Below are 18,782 nucleotides of genomic sequence, written 5' to 3'. Positions count from 1 at the left end.
CTTCTCTCTAGGCTTACCTCTAGGGTCAAGCCCTAAAACTTGTCTCTAGAGCTTCTCTCCAGACTTTCCTCCAGAATTCTCTTTAGGCTTCTCTCTAGACTTCTCTCCAGGCTTTCCTCTAGACTTCCCTTATCACTTACACCTCATTCACAACTCACTTGCACCTCACTTACACCTCACTTACACCTCACTTGCACCTCTTATATCTGACTTGTATCTGACTTGTACTTGATTGATGCTTAAGTCTTGCTTGAAAAGGGTGTGAGAAAGTAGATTGGTGAGTGCTGGGTGAACTCCTTCTAGGGGTGTAGCCCCTGGAAGGCCTAAAGTGCCATCTTTTAGACTCCAAGATGTGGTGTATTGCTATTTCAATAGATTTCTCTAATTATGACACCTCGTCAAGTTTGCATGGGAAGTGTGCTACAATTAGCCGATCGGGTGTGCTACGTTTAGTCTCACCCGCTCGCTTCTGAAGTAAGTGTCAAAGTCCTTGTTTATTTTTTAGCGATTGCAGCATTCTCGCTAAGAGCGAATTGCCTATTTCCCTTCTGTGACCGTCTGGTCCAGCTGGTATCCTACGGCTATGCGTGCACCTTTCATGCAAACTCCGTGTTGGAGCCCAAATATTCTCCCTTGATGCCGCAGCCATCCCCATCGTAATAAGAAACGCAAAACATCGCTAGCCTCTCAGTAAGATGCCTGAAGCCCAGTGAAGCCCTGGAACAGTTGCGCAAGGTTGCCACTTCCATGACCGACCTGGCCGAAATCGAGCAGCTTCTGTATATCCTGCAGTCCACCCAGGTACTGACCAACGAACTGGTTCAGGAAGTCAATATTCTGGAGACCGCCAAGGTTAAGCACCTGCTGGTTGCTACCCAAAATGCCGATGTACTGATTAACAGCGAAGCTGAAGTTGATGACGATAGTCTGACTGAACTGGAAGAACTGCTGCTGGAAGAGCAACTGGTCGATCTGTTGCTGTAGCAGCAACAGCTCAAGCTCAGCTTGCTTCTGCGCAATGAGCTGCCAAGCATGAGCCTGCACGTCGAAGATGGCTTGTGCGGCGAGCTGCTGAACAAGGATGATGTCGAAGTTCTTCTGGCGGATGATCTCGTTGTTGTAGTCGTTCTTGTTGAACTTGTCGTCGTTGTTATCCTTCCTGTTCTTGTTCTTGTTGTTATCCTTATCCTTGTTCTTGTTCTTGTTGTCCTTTACTTTTTGGTCTTGCTTGAGCTTATCGGCTTTCTCTTGGGCTTTCTTGGCTTCGTCCTCGGCTTCCTTCTTGGCCTTGTCGGCGTCGGCCTTCGCTTTTGCTTCGGCATCAGCTGGCTTGTGCATCGCCTGTGGCGTTCGCTGCGGCGTTGTTGTCCACAATCTCGGTCACGTTCTGGGTAACGTTATCGACCACGCCAGCAGCAACGGCGGCGGCGATCTCGTCCTCTGAAGCGTCAGGTACAAGCAGGTTCTGGGAGAAAATGCAGCCCTCGGCATCGTCCGCAACATTGCAGGTGTTGCCGGCGGCAGTGGGGTCACCGACGTCGCCAGGCTCAAATGTGCCGGAGTTGATTGCCTGGAGTGGGTCGCCGCCGATGGACGCGATCTGGATGGCGAGCTCGAGAACGATGGCCTTGTTGATGTCTGCGGCACCATCGGAAGCAGGGTCTTGGTGCTGAGAAATGGCAGCGATTTCCGGGTTCACGGCTTGGAGAGCAGTGCAGTCGACCGATGCAAGGCCGACCTGACCGGTGTTGCGCTCTAGTGCACGGTACTGCAGAGCGGCAACCTGGCCTTCGAGGTCACCAGCTGCAACAGCATTGGTGAATGCTTGGTCAGCGGTGGCTTGCTGGAGGCAGTCTGGGAGCAGAATGTTAGTTGCGAAATCAGAAAAAGGGATGGTGGGTTCTGCGTACCGAAGTCGGTGATGAGTCCTGCGCCTTCCGAGGCCGCCGCATTACCAAGCAGACCAAAGACGGAATCCACGATCTGGTTTGGGTTGTCGAGCAGAAGCATCTCCTGGGTTTTGACGAGGATCGGCTTGTGCGACTGTTCCTGAGGGACCTCTCGACGCGACAGCTTCATGTCGCGAGCATGCATGCGGCTGCCCAGTGGGCTGCTGTTGACGTTTGCGCGAGCAGCAGCAGTGGCCACGAGGGCCGAAGCGGCGACGATCTCAGTATATCTCATGATGTCGTCGTGTGGTCAGTAAAATTTACAAGTACCGTTAGGATTCGTATATGCTCAATGACAGTCGTGAACGATAAATTAGCACCAGCCTTATGTGGTTAGAAAACGTTCGCCAGGAACGGAATGAAAGAATGAAATGCAGGGTAAAGAAAGAGAGACCGTGTGAATGAGGGACAAGCCTGTGTTGGGTGAAGACCAAGATCGAGGATGGTCATGGTTTGGACTCGCCTCTATATACTTCTGTGAATTTGAGGTCGCTCGCTTCAGTCAGCACAGGAGCTTGTGCTGCGACACTGCAGAGTCTTGTCGACGATGCCGGATCTGGAAACAGCATACCTGGATGATGGCACAATGTGAGCAAAGACGTCCCCAGACCGGCATGATCCATCGAGACGTTACCGGATCGAGAACGGCTATAGATCGTGCCAAGCGCGGGAGTGAGTGCAGCTCAACGGCTTCCGATGTGGCCGACAACGTTCAAGCACTAGTGGTAACGTGCTGGAGCAGTAACTTGGACCTGGACGATCGAAAGTTGGGGCGGGCTTGCGAGCGTTGACGGAGCTGAAGCAAGTACAATGTCAGAGTGTAGTCGAATGAAACTGTTGCCAAGGCTCGCTTGCTCGGCATCAGAAAACCCGAGGGTTTGCCTGTCTCGTGGGATAACCCCTCTCGCCTACCTCTCAAATACACGCGAAGATCGTGCTTGAAGGTCCCCCTTTGCAGAGCTTCTGGGTCGTGGAAGGTAGCTTGCACCTTGGCAAACTGCGGAGAGAAAAATTTCCGTGCACGTTCCCAAACGTTATAACAACCCTGTTGTGTAGCGAGAAGATTGGACGTGGAATAGATTAGTCTCTTCATCGGGCGTCAGCAGAATTGCTGCGCTTAACGGCCGAATTCTGCCTGAGCTCTGCATTATGCAGACCCTTCAAACCCTTCTCACAGCGGCCAACCACCGCCCAACGTCATTAGCATAAGTCGTTGTTTCATCAAGTAGAATATTCCACGATAGTCTCAGCCGTTTCATCGGCCAGCGCCCATACGAGCTATGCCTTCCATCAAGCCACCACTTCGACCACCATATCCCACACCACGTCCAACGTTACTTGGGGCCTTCAGTCCGGATCCGGGCCCTGGGATGCCGGAGAACTTGCCACCTTTGGGCGCTTGCAACATACTCATCGGTCTTGGACGAGTTGTACGCGCAGCAGAAGGCGTATCGCCGGTGGCCCCAGTGCGTGGCTTCCCCGGGCTTTGGAAGGAAGTTAGAGAAGATGGCCGAGTATTGCTGCCACCGTCCTCACTCCTGGGTGGGCTGACAGGCTGCTGGAGGGCTGCCTGGGTCCTGGCTCGTTCAGCTTGGATTTCTTCTTCCTCTGCCTTCAACGATAGGAATTCGTCAATCTGTGCGACGAGTTCGCCTTTCTCCACACGTTCTTGCTGTAGATTGAGCCGTAGACTATCCGTCTCTTGCGACAGAGTCTCGGCTTGGCTTTTGAAACCTGCGCTCTCAGCCTCAACTACCCTCTTCTGAGCAGCCAGGTCCTCGTTCCACCGACGGAGCTCCTCGATCTGGCCTTCCATCTTCATGATGGCATCACTTTGACCAGGAATAACTCCACTCATTGTTGCTTCCTTTTCTGTCTGTAGTCTCACCACCTCGTCTTGAGAGGCCTTGAGCTCGGTGCGCAACTGTTCGACCTGCTTGATCCATCGTTTTTCGTAGCTGATCTTGAGATCGGCAACCTTGCGCTCGTGTTTGGTTTTATACAAAGCATGCAGTTCCCGAGCTACACTTTCTGTAGCATTCTTGACGGCTATATCAACATCGATGGTTCCTCCGGGAGTCGATGGGTGCTTTGCTGGACTAGGCGTACCGTTGAGACGGTCGGACCGGAGTGTCTCCAGCGACGCGTTGAGCTCCAGAATTCGGACTTCTGCATCTTCTGTCTTTCGCTCTGCGTCCTCAATTTGCCGCCTTAGCTTTTCCCGCTCGCGCTCTTCGACGAAAGCATTCTGCTTGACCTCCCTGAGGACCTCTTCCATCTCTCGACTACGCCGTTCCATGTCTTCTTTAGCATGCTCCATCTCTTCTCTCGCTGCTCGCTCGCCTCGAAGCTCCTCACTGGCCTTACCCGCTCTGACCTCTGCATCTGTTATGGCGCGGGTCAGTGCCTTGACCTCAGCTTCTTTGCCGGAAAGCGTGGCTTCAAGTCCCGAGATTCTCGATTGCAACTCAGATCGGAGCGTCTCCAACTCGCGAGGCGTTACTGTCGGTATAGATCGTGGTGTAGCCATAGGCTCAAATTCAATGTCGATGAGGTTTAGACCGAGGCCATTGGATGCGCCATACATACTATGCCGGTGCGCGTGGCGACCTGCCGGCGTCTCGGGCAATTGCTGGTCTGCTGTGATGCCACTTGCTCGGTCGCGATCAACTGATGCTTGTGCGCGGTGAGCAGGAGTGGCGTTGACCTTGATTGGGAACGCGCCTCGCCCGGAGGGGCTTCGTCTGGACGTTCGGGGCGTTGGACCCGGAGGCGGGATGAGTATGTTTGTTTGGCCAGTGAAGTTCAGCAGATCAGTCGGAGAGTCGTTGGATCCGCGTGGTCGCCGAGGCGTTGCCTCTTCGTCTTCGGTGATGGAGTTTGTGCGGGAGAGGAGCTGTAACGGGCGTTGACTTGCACCAGGGGTATTCAGAAGCACCGAATTTCGCAATTGTTTTGACGGGGACCATGCTTGGCGGCTGGACTTTGTGGGCGAGTTCCGCAGATTGGCGAAGCGTGTAAGGTCTGTGGGGATGGCCGAGATGCTGCTGAGATCTCCAATTGTGTCATCAAACGCGGCATTATGTGGTGTAGATTGGGTCAAGTCCAAGGTGAAATCAACGTCGTTGTCGAGTCGGTCTGCGGAACTTTTTGGTGGTGCCATATGCCGGACTGTGCCAAGCTCTTCCGCTTCGGAGACCTCTGTGTCTCGCGAAGCGTCTGTCATCTGGTCCATAGCTCGAGTGAGGCCATCGTTGATGCGTACTGTGCCGTCTCTGGGTGACTCTGGAGGAGAACTAAGCATTGTGGCATCGTCTTGCAAGCGGTACTTGACTGGCGACAGTGGCTTTCTCGGACTCGACATGGCGCTGCCAGTATCTGCATTCTCAGCATCAGCGACAGACAGGCTGTCCATTGCTAGCGACGACGGAGATTGTGCTTCGTTCTTGATGTCGGTAATGCTGTCGGCGGTCCGCATAGGGGATAGCCGCGAATTGTGTCGAGATGGCGAGAGATCTGCGAGTGGTGCAGACATCACTGCCCAGATGATGAGCTGGGGAAAACAACAATCGGGTATCGCTAAGGGTAATAAAATGAAGCCCAGCGCAGTTGATTCATGGGGGAGTCAACGTCGTGTTTACTTTACTCTGAACAAACTCCCCGATCAAAATAAAGACCGGGCCAATGCATAGCTTAAACCACAAGGAGGCTAGCGGCTCCCAGGCGCCATGCACCCCTGACAGCACGAGATACTCAGGCACGTACTTTGGAGATTCCGAGCCTTCTCCTTTTCTCTCCTTTCGCACAGTCACTCCCCTGAGCCTCATGACCATCTAAAGCCTGCCGAGCTGGGACAAATTTGTTCACAGGGAACGCTCTGTCGTGATGTCCTGCGTTGCGTGTAGACAACTCCAGTTGCTATCGCGCTCTCACAATATCAAATGCTTGGCAGCCTTCACGAGCCTACAGTGCTTTGCGCTGATTCACGGCTACGACCACTTCCCAACTCGAGCAACTGCAAACTGTCTCACAGGTGGGTGAGGTACAGCGACTTGCACTCACTTTGGACTTGCATTCACTACTGCGACCTACAAGGCCTGAGCGGCGTCTCTGCCCGCGATACGGCCGAACGTCAACGAGCGCAGCACCGACGTTGCTGGAGGATACTCATTGTAGACTGCTCAGATGTCAGCAAAGTACGCAACATAGGCCAGCACCACCTACACAAGCCAGACAGCTCTCCAGCGGCGTACAGGTTAGGTATAGGCGCGCCATTCGTGGCAAGTACTTTGGAGTCCAGATCGCATTTTATGCCTGTCCAAGGTCAGTGTTCGTTGACGAGCCAGGTCACGCTGCAAGGGGCCATACCGCCATAGGTGAAGGTCAATTGTGCCTTCATTGGATAGCCAAAGTAAGGCGGCTTGTTGATGGGATTGGCCCAGTTCGTTTTATTTGGCGAGAGACCACTCGTAGCCTTGCCATCCAACTTCAACAGGTCGAACTCCTTGTCATTGACCGCAGCGTTGAAGTCGTCGACAGTCTTCTTGAGCTCCTGCGGGTTGAGCTTCAATTTCTCTGCAAGGCCTTCGATAGTATCGGATTGCTCAGGCTCTTTATCAGTCGTGTCAAATACCCAGCCCGGACGGAATCTGTCCATGATCACGGAGTCCGTGACAAAATACGATTTCTGGTTCTGATCTCGCCAAGTCTCAAGGGCGATCATTTCAAAGGTTGCGAACAGATGGCGCTTGCCTGCAGGGTACGTAAGTTAGGGCCAGGAGAGGCTGCGGCCGCAGGCGGGTCGCCTTTGTCCATCACTCACCTTCATCGTAGAAGCGTTTGCAATGCTCATTCACTACGATACCATAGTTGTGACCCCAGATCACGGCATCCGGCTTCGTTGCTGTTTGGTGGTAGTGTCAGTAAGTCTGCCACGGAAGCTGCGATCACTGGTGCAGGCTTGGGAAAATACATACCTCGAATGTCGACAAGTTCGCAGTGCATGCCGCTCATGGAGCCAGCGGTAGCCGCACCAACCTCTAGTGCCATCTGGAGTCCTCTGCCAGTATTGTACTTGAGGCCTGGAGCAATCAATTCCAAATGTTCAGTCCGTGGACCAACATAACGACCCAGCCTGTCCTCATCAGTCATCGACTCAAGCAATAAGCGAGGTAGGGACAACTCACATCTCGCGATTGCCCTCAAACCCTCCGCAAGCAAGCATGACCTTCCTTCCATGAACACTCTTGAGCTTGCCATCACTCTTTCTCACTTTCACACCACACACTTCCCCATCCTCTGTCATGAGCAGTTTCTCGCCCTGCGTCTCCCACATTACGTCCACATTGTCAAAGCTTCTGATGTGGTCGAACAGAGCATTGATGATGGCGTGCCCGCCTCCCTGAGGAAACACGAAATGCTGGTTTGTGTTGAACTCAAGAAGCACATCCTTCTCGTCGTGGTGGTTGAATTTGACACCATGGTCAAGTAAGTACTGCACGGTGATAGGGACTTCCTCTTCCATCTTCTTGCAGTAGTCTTGATCAGCAAGGCCTTCACTGACCAGAGCCATCTCGTCCTTCCACTTGTCGTCGAAGTTATTGTCCTTATCCAACCTCAGGTAGGCCATAGTCCATCGGGAAGCTCCACATCGCTCACCATCCTTTCCGGCCTCGATGAGGGCGACTCTGCCGCGTTTGCCAAGCTTCTTGCATTCTTCGAGGAAGTTGATCGTTGTCATCGACCCAGCAAAGCCGCTGCCTACCACGACTAGGTCGTAGACTGTCGGAGTAGCGGCAGTCAGATTGCTGGTGAGATTGCTGATGATGGAAGCCATTGTACTGGTCTGCTGGTTCTGCTATACGGTCGATTATCGAAGGGCAATCTCCCACACTCACGGATACGAGGAGAATGCTCTCTTATACGTCTTTACTCGAACGACCTCGGGGCCCTGCCTCCACGTCCTTCGCCTGCATGCTCCCCGCAATAACATGGATGTTCACTCATGCTAAGAAGCGAGGAGCCAAAATGCGTTGACGATCATTTTCCCCGCAAACGCAGTATGGCAGGGGTTCTCTATCAGACCATGATGATAAGGTGGCCGCACTTTCGCCTCCGCAGGGTGCGAAAGGGCACGATATGCTCTTGAAGAGTCCAGCAAGTCGCACTTACTGCAGTCTTAAGCGAGTCTCGACAAATATCATTGGTCTAGACTGCAACGAGAGGACGGCTTAACGAGTCCCTGCTGATGTTAACGCCACGAGGTAAAAGGCTCTTCAGTCGGTTCAAGTCTCACCAGGTCTCGAAAAGTCCAAAAATGAGGGGGTTGTGCAGCTATAGGCTCTCATCCCTGTAAGCTGACAGCTCCCGAGATGCAGAAGACGCTTTCGAGATCGAACAAGAGGAACTTTACTACCGTAGCAGATTCTCGGAAACATGGACGGGCGGTCGCGGTTTAGGATGCTGGTTGTTCGAGAGTCGGAAGTATGAAGTTTACAGCGACTTCGGAGCACTCTCATTTCGGATGCAGCCGAGCGCTGCCAACTGCTCTGTGAAGTTGCCGCAGTCGCCGCTCCAACAATGTTGAAGCAGCGGCTGTGCTCTGTACAAGCTAAACGACAAAGGCCTCGACCCACGTTCAAGAGTCCAAGTGGCCGCTGTATTCGATGGTGACGTCGAAGCTGTCCTCCGAGTTTGAAGCTTGAAGGGTAAAGTGACTGCCCCGCATGACCTGTGCGAGGAGTATATATACGGTAAGGTACCTATGGGTGTGAGAGTGTTCATATTGAGACGAAGTACACCGGAGGCGACTAAACTAGACTTACAATAAGATTTGCACATACTGACAATCACCCAAGCCGCTTCACGAGCAATTGGTTCGTCCCCAAGATGGAAGGCTCGTGTCTGTGCAAAGGTATACTCCCCTTTGCAGCCAGCAGCGCCTTCCGACTGAAGCTGACGACAACATCAAGCCGTGCAAGTCAAAGTAAACGACGACAACCTCTTTGGCAGCCAACGGCGAGGCCACATCTGCCATTGCGCTAACTGCCGTAAGGTAGCTGGTGGTGTCGGTGAGCCACCTACCACCTCGGCATTTGTCTGCGCGGCAGACATGACATCTACTAACACAAGCCTCACCAGCGGGAGTCAACCTCATAATTGAAGAGGAGAAGTCGAGTTCCCCAACGGTAAGGAAGGCATCAAGACATTCGCCGACCCGGACACGTTGAGCGGTACGCCTGTCAATCGGAACTTTTGCGGGACCTGTGGATGGTACGTCGTGCAGCAGCATCTGACGGGATTGAGTGCTAATATGATGCTTGCTGTCCAGCCCAATATTCAGCCAAACACCACTATACGCGGGTAAACTTGTGCTGAAGCTCGGTCTGTATCCCAAATTACCGTGAGTCTTCTGCCTTCCCCTAAGCCCAATAATCCAGAGAAAAGATCGCTGAGGGCCGTTCCAACAACAGAGTGCCTGAGTGGGAGTCTTTTGTCGACAAGAAGCAGACTTGGGAGGACGCGATACCCGGGACAGTCCAGTATAAGATCAAGAGTTTTGGCGAGAAGGTGGCGGGAAGCCAGAGAAGGCGGCAGCTGTCACAAGGATCGAGAGGGATGGAAGTTGATAAGGTGCTCGAGGCCAACAACTCGATTGGTACATCAAGAACTGTGTAGAAATTACCAACTCGCGGCCTAGGATTTACTACTCCTTGTACGACTTGCACGAGTATTCTTCCCTGTCCAGGGCCCGCTCAAACCTTGCATCGCATTGCCCGCATCCGCCTGACTTGCACGGCTCGCTCTCGTTGACCCTGAGGGCTCGGCGGCGCGAGATCTGCTCGCACGACTACTTCTCGTGTTTCGCTGCGGCGGTGGTGGAGGTGGATGTGTCTCAGAGCTCGGCTCACCGACAGGTCCTTCGTCATCAACATCGTCGTCCGCAGCATCATCATCATCATCATCATCATCATCTATGTCCATCTCGTCGTCGCCCCTTTGACGAGAGCGCCTTGTCGTCGGCGGGCCCTGGGCTGATACTGACGGTCCGCTAGGGGTGGCAGATTCGTCGTTCCGTTTCTTCTTGTTCAGTGTAGCAATCTGCTCGCGATAGGCCTTTTCGGTGCGCTTGTTGTTCTCCTTTTCTCTGATTTGTTTGTAGGTTAGAGGCGGGTCCTGTGCGCGGTAGGCTAGGAGGCGGTCGATCTCATCTTTCGACCATGCGTTCGGTTGGCCTGGCTGGTCTCCAATGTCGACGAGTCCCGAAGCAGAATCCGATGGCGCAATGGATGAGGCCCTTGAATCATCCCCTAGTAATCTTGCTCGTTCTGCCCTTCTCTTCTTTTCTCGATTCACGACCATGCGCAGATTTTCCTTCTTGACTTTGCCGTGAAGGCCGAATCCCGTGTCAGCTTTCACTGCAATCTGTTCGTAGCTATAGCCTTTATTCCTCCAGCTGAAGATCTGATCTTTCTGGTGCTGCGTCCATCCTGGCTCCTTAAATGCCGGAGCAGTGTTGTCAGCGGCGCCCTGCCGTTTCCTCGGCGGAGATGGACTTGCAGAATCAGGTTCTGGTAGCGCGCGTTCCTTTGCTGAGGGTTTAGCGACTGGTTTGGCTGCTCGTAAAGGCCTGGCTGGTTGCTGAGGCCGGATCGGGGGCTCCTCGTCTGAAGATTCTTCATCGCTTGAAATGAACCACTGTCCATTGAAACGCCGCTCCGTGTCTTCACGGGTCACGGCCTGCCTAGTCCTGGCCGCCTCGTCCACATGACGCAGCGTTACAGCAAATCTCAGAGGCCCGTGGTTTTCGACCTTATGCTCGAAGCGCTGATCGAAGCTCCCATACATGACCACTATAGACCCATGGATGAGAGGAATTCTATTAGTCGCTAGCCTGCGAGCGTCCTCATCGTGATTCACAGTCGGGTTTTCGCTAGGCTCGCTGGCTCGAATGAGTAGCTCTGCATCACCACCCAAGCTTAACGTTGTGATCGTATTGCCGAGATCGTCGTACCCATCGGCGTGCCAATCCAGGTGCATTCCCTCAAGATAGGCATGCACTTGAACGGAGTTGGTCTCGTCGGGCATATACCCTGCCATTTCTTCTTTCAACACCTTACCCATTAGCGTTTCTGCTTCGACGACGCTCATGTTCGAACGAAAGATCTTAGCTCTTTCGGCAGCTGTGCGGCGGTGACCAGCTGAAAGTCCATACTCCACGCCATAGACTGTGTGAAAGTGATCGTCCAGCTTAGGATGTAGATTCGCTCGCGTCAGGCCAAGGCTCTGTTTGTCTGCTAGTTGATTTGCATCCCTGAGCAAGTCGTGAAAGAGCTCGTCTGGGCCTTTTCGCGCAGTGTTGAATTCGGCTGTTGGGCTGACGATCTTGAGCATCCAGTCAGCTTCGGACCATGTATCTACCATATAGCTCGGCCGATGAACCCTCCTGACTACACCCAGTATGTCAGCGGAAGTCCCACGAGGCAGACCATTTAGGAGAGTCTTACCTGACCCACCAAGCTCAGGAGCCCATCTCGGCTCAATCAAAGGGTGACCTTTCCAGCTCACAAACGATCTCGGCACAATAGCCTGCAGGGGGATCTTGCCCATATCGAAGTCAAAATAGAATGGTTCTCCCGCCCGCTTGCGACACTGCTCGTCCACACAGTCCCACCTGCACCACTGCGTCGTCGGCACGATTGCCCTGCAGTTCTGACAAATCATCCCTCTCCAAAGCACATTCATCCTCGTCGTACCCAACACCGTCTTCGCGGTCTTCCATGCGGTCAGAGCGCCTGTCAAGTTCGGCGCGAGATCCCAGCTAGGCTTGAGATTCTTATCAAAGATCGTCCTTGCCATCAGGAAATCAGCATTGAATCGCAGCTTCTCAGGTATCTTGACAGGCAGCAAGCGTCCATCAGCACCGACCTGAATACCCTCGCGCCAGAAATTAGGACATTGTCGACTCAAACAAATCCAACAGTTCCGATATATTTTTGGACTCGGCTCGTTGCAACTTTTGCACCTGATCCGCTTCCCCGGGTCGAACTGATCCACCCAGAACCGCCTCTGATCCATCGACAGCACAGTCGGCGCACCCTCCCTCCCCACCAACCACCAAGCCTCCTTGTGCAGCTCCGCCCTCTGCAGTTTCACCATTCCCACCGCCTCCAGCTGTCCTCCACCACCAATCTTAGGTCGCATCTCCATCCAAAACTCGCTCACCCGGAAATGATCCAGCACAGCCCAATTCGCCTGCTGCGAAGGCCACAGTACAATTTGTTCAGCCTCGCCCCATCCCTTCCCTACAATAACCACAACAGAAGTATCCTTCCGCCACGTCTGACTCCACGCCTCCAGCAATCGCCTGCGCATCGCTTTACTCTTAGGTCCGGTAGCGACCTCGCATACCACAATCTCCCCATCAATCCAAGTCCTGCGCATACGGACATCCATCTCTTCGCCATCATCCTCCACGAAGTCTTCGTCGTTCACCCCACCAGGGCCGAGAACCATACTGACCACGACCTCGCCTTCCCGCTGGCCGCCATCGATCGCCAGACCGCCGCCAATGACCTCGCTGCTTAGTGTTTCCCCTCGTCGCTTTCCTGATCGTGCGCGACCGATGTGGCGGCCGACATAGTCTAGTCCTTCGCTCAGCCACGCCTTGTGTGGTGTCCATACTGGCGGTGGAGCACCGTTGCTGCCGCGGACAAAGGGGCTTTTACGGCATTGTAGGATGGCTTGGGCGTGGGCCATGGTGCGTTGGAACATGTCGTAAAATTGAGCATGGTCGAGGTGAGGTGTTTGTTGCTGCTGATGGGGTTGCTGGCTAGTCCTGGTGGCTGCATTGCTGGGGCCCGCCCCGTGACCAACAGGGAGATCTGTGAAGAAGGCGGAGAATTGCGTGTCGGGAGTCGAGGGGCGGGAGGCCATCTTCCTTGCTAGCGCGGCACGCGTCAGGGCGAACGCAAGCGCTGGTTCAGGTTATCGAAGGGTGCTTAGTCGCAAGCCCGAGGCATCGGTATGAAATGCTGCGGCTGGCATGAGGTCGCAAGTCGAGAATCCTCTGTTTATGATGAGCCAAAACAAGTTGGGGGTGGTCGGGGTGGTCCGGGTGTACTCTGTCCGGGAATGTAATGTTGCAGAGTGACATACCAGGGCAAGAGATGCTCATGGTCAGTGCACATGTCGAGAACTGCAGATGGGGAATCTTGTGAAGACCAATTCTTTACCTTGGGTATTTTTGTATCTGTACCATGCCGCGAGAGTCTCTCATAGAAGCCTCTGAGCCATCTAGGCAGTCTTCATGGCCGTCATGCACCTCAAGCAGATCTCCCTGCTACCAGGCCCTGGGTTTGCCAAACGATTTTCTCGTTACCTCACACCCTCGGACGCATGATGAATGGATGCTTCAAAGCCTCCGTCGGCGTAATCCTTTTCTCTGGTCGTAGATCCAGACACTTGTCTAACAAGTCGAGAAACATCTCCAGCTCTTTCCTCTCCTGATCATCCATCTTCTTCCCTTTGGGCATAAGCCGCGAGCGCAGATCACGTACTGGCTTGGCCTTGATATCCACTAGCTTCATGACCACTCTGCCCGTGACCTTATCGGTCTCCTGAGATCTGAAATTGAGCAGGTCGTCAAAGTGTTCGTATATCAATGCGCCACGACGAAGCAGTTTATGTGGGAACTTTCCGCGGCAGTCCATAATGGCTCTGAGCATGTTGTTATTGTTGCGTCCCGTGAAAAGGATCTTGCCGGTGTAGAGCTCGAATAGTGTGCAGCCGACAGACCACATGTCGATGCCGAAGTCGTAGGGGATGCCGAGGATGACTTCGGGAGCACGGTAGAAGCGAGAGACTAGATAGGGCGCGGTGGCGTTCTCAGTAATGGGACTGGCGGAGCCAAGATCAGCAATTTTAATCAGGTTGTGGGCGTCGTTCGCGAGGATGTTGTCTGGCTTCAAGTCGGCATGAATGTACTGACACTTCTTCAGAAGACTGAGACCGAGCATCAGCTGTTGGGAGTAGGCCCTGATGGCTTTGATGTTGATACCGATGTCACGCCCAAACTTCTTGAGAACTTCACGCAAGTTCATTGACATGTTCTCGAAGACCATGCAGAGATGGCCTTTGTGGTCGAAGGATCGCAGTAGTCGGACGACGTGCTTTTTGTCGTCGGGATCGTTGGCGGCGAGGTTCTGGAGGATGTCAAGCTCTTTTGCGCCGGCCTTCCTCATCGACTCGTTGTTACGCACTATCTTGATGGCAACAGGCATGTTAGTTTTCGAATCCGTCGCTCTGATCACTGACGCGAACATGCCCCGGCCTAGAGTATCTGTAACGCTGTAACGGTTGTCAATCAGCTCGCCCAGTATTGTGATGTAGTAGCCTTCGTGGTCGTCCCAATTATCCATCAGGCGAGCATCGAGAGCTTGTGCACCTTTGGGAGCTACCGCGGTAGCGTTTGATGGCCTGGCCGGGGCTTCTTCTGCGAACATGTCGTCATCGTCGTCATCGGCAAACATGTCAAACTCGCGGGCTTTGGGCGGTGCTTCGTCGCCCTCGATCGAGGCGTGAATTTCTACTTGCTTTTCCGCTTCCTCGATGGATTTATCGTCTTCCTTGAACAATCTGCTGTCGTGGCGAGCACGCTCGTCTTGCATGTCAGCTGTTGGGTCATAGTCAGCAGCAGATGGTCCATCCTCTTCGGGGTCGCCATCAGCGAACATGTCATCTTGGCCCGAAGATCTGGCAGGTGAAGCTTGGCTGTTGACTTGCGGGCTGCGAGGTGAGGCCGGTGTAAGCTCTCGGCTTCGTGGACTGCCATTATCGACCACTCCCAGCGTTGACGCCGCGGGACTGGCGCCCTCCGATGCTGTGGGTCCTGGGGTGTCTCGATTGGAATCTGCGTTGAGGTGAAGTGCTTGAACAAGTAGTGGTGTGGCCTGCCCGCGATACTTATCCCTCATCGCTTCTCGCCGCTTGCGGCGCTCTTCGATAATGGCTGCTTCGTCCATCACAGGTATCGGCTCATGCTCCTCTGGCTGATCTGTATAGGTTCTGTCCTTGTTGTCAGTAACCTGTCGCGTAGTGTTCTTGAAGACGTACTTGTCACTCTGCGATGTCTCTGCTTGTGGCTCCTGGCTCAATATGCTCGGAACAGCAGACGAGGTTGCTGCCTTCGATGACGGCTGAATCTGAGTCACTCGTGCCTTCCGGTCGTTGTGATTGTTCGACTGATCTACCTTCTGACCATTCCTGTCAGATCCATAGTCCCGGGTGACCTTGCTCGTGTCAGCACGTCTGCGCACAGGCGACCGCGATCGACTCCGACTGCGTGAGGACGCTCGTGATCTTTTAGGCTCGCGGTAGTCGTGCGATCCGCCGGGGCGGTGTAAATATCCATCATCCTCGTACCTCACGTGAAACGTTCGGGGATCGTGGCGGGATCGGTCGGGGCCATGGTCATCCTGCCGACCGCGTTTCTCTCCTCGTGGTGCGCGATATGGCGATCGGCTTCGAGAGCGGCGGGACCTAGCTGCTGGAGATCGTGGAGCTGAGTATTGTCTGGTATGACGGTTAACCTTTCTGTCATTACTGAAAGATGGCGATGTCTTTGCCTTCGCTTGTTCTGAGTCTGAGCTCAAGAGCTCGCCCTCGGACCGACTTGACGATCTCGAGGCCATGGCAGATGTAGCGATGGGCAGACACCAGTCTAAAGCTTTAGTTTGAATAATGTGTCAGCGATCGTTTCTCAGTACTGATATGGTGGTTGCGTGCCGACCGGTATCTTTCCTTCCACAACTCCCAAACTTCAGATTCGGGAGGCCTCTGATCGTGTGTCAACACATGACGGGAGTTTGAATAGTCTGTTGAGTGAGAGCAACGAGTGAGGCCAGATTGACCTTGAGAAATGCGCCAGGTCTACCTGTGACGCCAAGGATTTTCGCGACTTCACTCTGCCCCGCCAGTAATGGAAGATGCGGCTATAACTGTACGCTTAAGCAACTGCGATCTGGCCTGCACGCATCTGGAACTCATTTGCTCGCCTCCACTAGTCAATACCAACGCATCCGTTTGAGATGGGAGGCCAAGGAAGAGAAGGTGAGCGTTTGCGCAATCCTACAGCATACAGACTCATTACTGACCAACACTCGAACAGGTGGCAAGGCGAAGCCCTTAAAAGCACCGAAGAAGGAGAAAAAAGAAATGGACGAGGACGAGATCGCATTCAAGGCGAAGCAGGCCGCAGATGCGAAGGCGAAAAAAGAACTGGCAGAGAAGGCCAAAGGAAAAGGTACATCACCTACCGGTCTAGTTGCGCGAGAAGGACTCTGGACTAACACGGCGCAAACAGGTCCCATGAACACTGGCGGGCAGGGAATTAAGAAGAGCGGCAAAAAATGAGCACACACAAACTTTGAACACAATACACGATGCGACAGCGAACCGGTGCTTGGAGGCGTTTCTGGTAGGATCTGGGCAGATAGAAAAATCATCATATTCGCTGAACTCATGGGTATCTTCGTCAAGAGGCCAAATTCCACAGCCTCTGTATGCTTCGTATAGCTCACATGTGCCATCGTCCACACCTCCTCCACAGTCTTTCTTTCCGCCGGCTCGCTGTCCACGGACCGACAGCTTCTTACTGCGTGACCCTGGTAATCCAAAGCGCAGTACCACCTTCATATTCGTCAGCATTATCGCGTTTCTTCTGCGCACGATGCAATCGAACACCGACGTCGTGCTGTTCTTGCGTGATCTCGTCGTGTTCCCGTTCGAGCTCCTTGATGCGGACCTCGACCTCCTTCCGTTTGTAGATGTCGTATATGATGGCGTTTCGTCTAAGTGCTTCGGTCAGTTCGGATCGAATTCTGCCATTGTTGACCTTGCGTGTGAAGAGGTGTGCTTGCCGTGCCTCAAGTATGTCGACTTTGTCCTTGTTTGATGTGGCTTCAGGAGGTGGCGGTGGTGGTAGGTCCTTCGCTGTTGAAGACTGCATTGAGGACGATCTACGTCGATCGCCGACAGGTTTCCGACTTACGATACTTGCAGTTGAATGCCGTGCATCGCTATTGGAGTACTGTCGCATTGCTCGAGACGAAGCTGAAGGTGCAACGTTGGACCGAGGCTGTACTGGAGGGATCGAGGACGGCATCGCGGGCACAGGACTGCTGTCTGTGGCCGGGTGCATTGACAGCGGACTATCGTTGACCGTAGTCGCGTAGGTGGTCCAGCTGAAGCGTGAGACTTCATCCTGAGGTGCTGCAGAATCGGGATGCAAGCCCTGCTTATGTTTCATCCGAAGTGACGACCTGCGTGGCGGCGTTGACGGTTCATCGCCTAGACCGTCCGGGGACGCAACTCCATGCTTGTGCGTTGCAGCTGTTTCAGGGGCGCGTGTGGGTGCTGCTGACCGTGCCGGAGGACTCTGAAACGGACTTTGTAACAAGCCACCACTGGTTGGATCAGTCTGCGATTTGACTTTATCCTGTCTCGTCTTCAACGGTGCGATGGGCTTCACGGGCTCTTGAGATGGCACTTTGCGGATAGACCGCTCGTTCTCCGTACTGGTCACTTGCTGGTGAAAAGAATGCGGCTCTTGCACTGGGAGGTGGCCAGATCCAAGGGCTGGGCTGGAGTGAGCAGAGACCTCGGGCGACTGCGTCCTGGCCTGTGACGCGACCGGATTATCACGACTTACATTCCGTTGGGGAATGTTCAGTGGCCCCTTTCGAGCACTTCGATCGTTCCTCACAGGCTCGACGACGGCCTCTCTGCCACTCGCACCTTTCCAAGCTGGTCGTTGCTGGACAGGCGCATCCAGCGGATCTTCAACGGGCGGTGGCTGTCGGCCCCACGTTGTTTTCTTTGCTTCAGGATCCCGCAGGCCGGCCAAGATTTGCTTTGTTCTTTCCTTGAGCTGAGGAAACTGCATGGCAATTTGATCCGGCTCTAGGCGAATCGACCCGCGCTTACCAGTATCCGAGGTCGTCTGTTCACCAGAGTATGCGTCCCACTTGGTGTCCTGCTTCTTGGTTCGCTGGCCCGGAGGTGTTTTGCCTTCATTTGCTGTCGTAGACCTAGGCAGCGGGATCTTGCTCTTGACAGGGTGCTCGGGGAGAGGCGCGCGTGCAAAAGTTGGAAACGAGGACTCGATAGGAGACACAGTCGTGTCTGAGCCTATTGGGAAGGTCGCTGATCGCGGTGTGCTCACGGGCGATATCTCGTCTCGTACGTTCTCCTTATTTGACAGGTCTGCGGTCTTGATGTCTTCTGGAGGATGACCAGGCGATGGCTGGGAGTAAAGAGACGAGGCGATGCGGCTGTCGCGCTGTGTGGCATCATTAGTCGAGTAGACTGAGGAAGCGACTCGACTGTTGTCATGCTGTAATGGCGGGACGGCTCGACTTGAGGAATGTTAGCCTGTGCTCCTTCCAAAGTTCCAAACCTCCTTCAAAGACAGTCTCAACCTACAAAGGTAATTCTGGCAGAGCTTGAGGATGCGCTACGCTCTGTGGCCTCTCTCGAATGGACTCTACTTCATGAATTGTTTCTAGATATCGCTCATCCTGGTCGTAGTATTCATCGTACGACATTATGTTCGATTGCTCCTGTGGCCCCGCCGGCTGGCGCCAACTCTTCCACATCCTGCCGGACCTTCGGACTCCTGAAGATAGTTGCGCTGACCGACTGCTGTGTGGTGAAGTAAGTGTCTCCTCAGCTGTTGAGACTAACTATGCGCATGTGGGAGGGTTTGTCCGGCCACGTAAATAATCGGCTCGTGCAAGCGTCGGCAGTTGCGAATTGAGTAGAAGTCAGCACTCC

The 18,782-nt window shown here is 53.9% G+C and overlaps 6 protein-coding genes across 6 annotated transcripts; 1 reads left to right on the top strand and 5 right to left on the bottom strand.

Moving 5' to 3' along the window:
- Window positions 1-687: 687 nt before the first annotated feature.
- Window positions 688-2,184, bottom strand: AB675_6599 (uncharacterized protein; the record flags this gene model as incomplete). The annotated part of the gene is made up of 3 exons (XM_018146900.1): window positions 688-1,341; window positions 1,385-1,854; window positions 1,911-2,184. 3 exons carry the CDS (start codon window positions 2,182-2,184, stop codon window positions 688-690), a joined length of 1,398 nt encoding a protein of 465 aa, XP_018003715.1.
- A 1,020-nt stretch (window positions 2,185-3,204) lies between these two features.
- On the bottom strand, window positions 3,205-5,484 carry AB675_6598 (uncharacterized protein; the record flags this gene model as incomplete). The annotated part of the gene is made up of 1 exon (XM_018146899.1): window positions 3,205-5,484. One exon carries the CDS (start codon window positions 5,482-5,484, stop codon window positions 3,205-3,207), a length of 2,280 nt encoding a protein of 759 aa, XP_018003781.1.
- A 553-nt stretch (window positions 5,485-6,037) lies between these two features.
- Window positions 6,038-12,884, bottom strand: AB675_6597 (3-oxosteroid 1-dehydrogenase; the record flags this gene model as incomplete). The annotated part of the gene is made up of 8 exons (XM_018146898.1): window positions 6,038-6,126; window positions 6,174-6,263; window positions 6,318-6,701; window positions 6,772-6,852; window positions 6,926-7,083; window positions 7,136-7,806; window positions 9,990-11,398; window positions 11,456-12,884. The coding sequence occupies 8 exons, from the start codon at window positions 12,882-12,884 to the stop codon at window positions 6,038-6,040; spliced, it is 4,311 nt and encodes a 1,436-aa protein (XP_018004035.1).
- Window positions 12,885-13,330: 446 nt separating this feature from the next.
- Window positions 13,331-15,549, bottom strand: AB675_6596 (Serine/threonine-protein kinase prp4; the record flags this gene model as incomplete). Its single annotated transcript, XM_018146897.1, has 3 exons — window positions 13,331-15,014; window positions 15,063-15,212; window positions 15,377-15,549. 3 exons carry the CDS (start codon window positions 15,547-15,549, stop codon window positions 13,331-13,333), a joined length of 2,007 nt encoding a protein of 668 aa, XP_018004110.1.
- A 487-nt stretch (window positions 15,550-16,036) lies between these two features.
- Window positions 16,037-16,361, top strand: AB675_6595 (uncharacterized protein; the record flags this gene model as incomplete). The annotated part of the gene is made up of 3 exons (XM_018146896.1): window positions 16,037-16,058; window positions 16,117-16,251; window positions 16,312-16,361. The coding sequence occupies 3 exons, from the start codon at window positions 16,037-16,039 to the stop codon at window positions 16,359-16,361; spliced, it is 207 nt and encodes a 68-aa protein (XP_018003907.1).
- Window positions 16,362-16,599: 238 nt separating this feature from the next.
- On the bottom strand, window positions 16,600-18,553 carry AB675_6594 (uncharacterized protein; the record flags this gene model as incomplete). The annotated part of the gene is made up of 2 exons (XM_018146895.1): window positions 16,600-18,364; window positions 18,432-18,553. 2 exons carry the CDS (start codon window positions 18,551-18,553, stop codon window positions 16,600-16,602), a joined length of 1,887 nt encoding a protein of 628 aa, XP_018004111.1.
- Window positions 18,554-18,782: the final 229 nt, after the last annotated feature.

The sequence above is a fragment of the Cyphellophora attinorum genome (genome assembly GCF_001299255.1).
Source record: "Cyphellophora attinorum strain CBS 131958 chromosome Unknown Contig4, whole genome shotgun sequence".
NCBI lineage: Eukaryota > Fungi > Ascomycota > Eurotiomycetes > Chaetothyriales > Cyphellophoraceae > Cyphellophora > Cyphellophora attinorum.
Note: the sequence above shows the minus strand (reverse complement) of the source record. Positions and strands in the feature narration are given on the sequence as shown.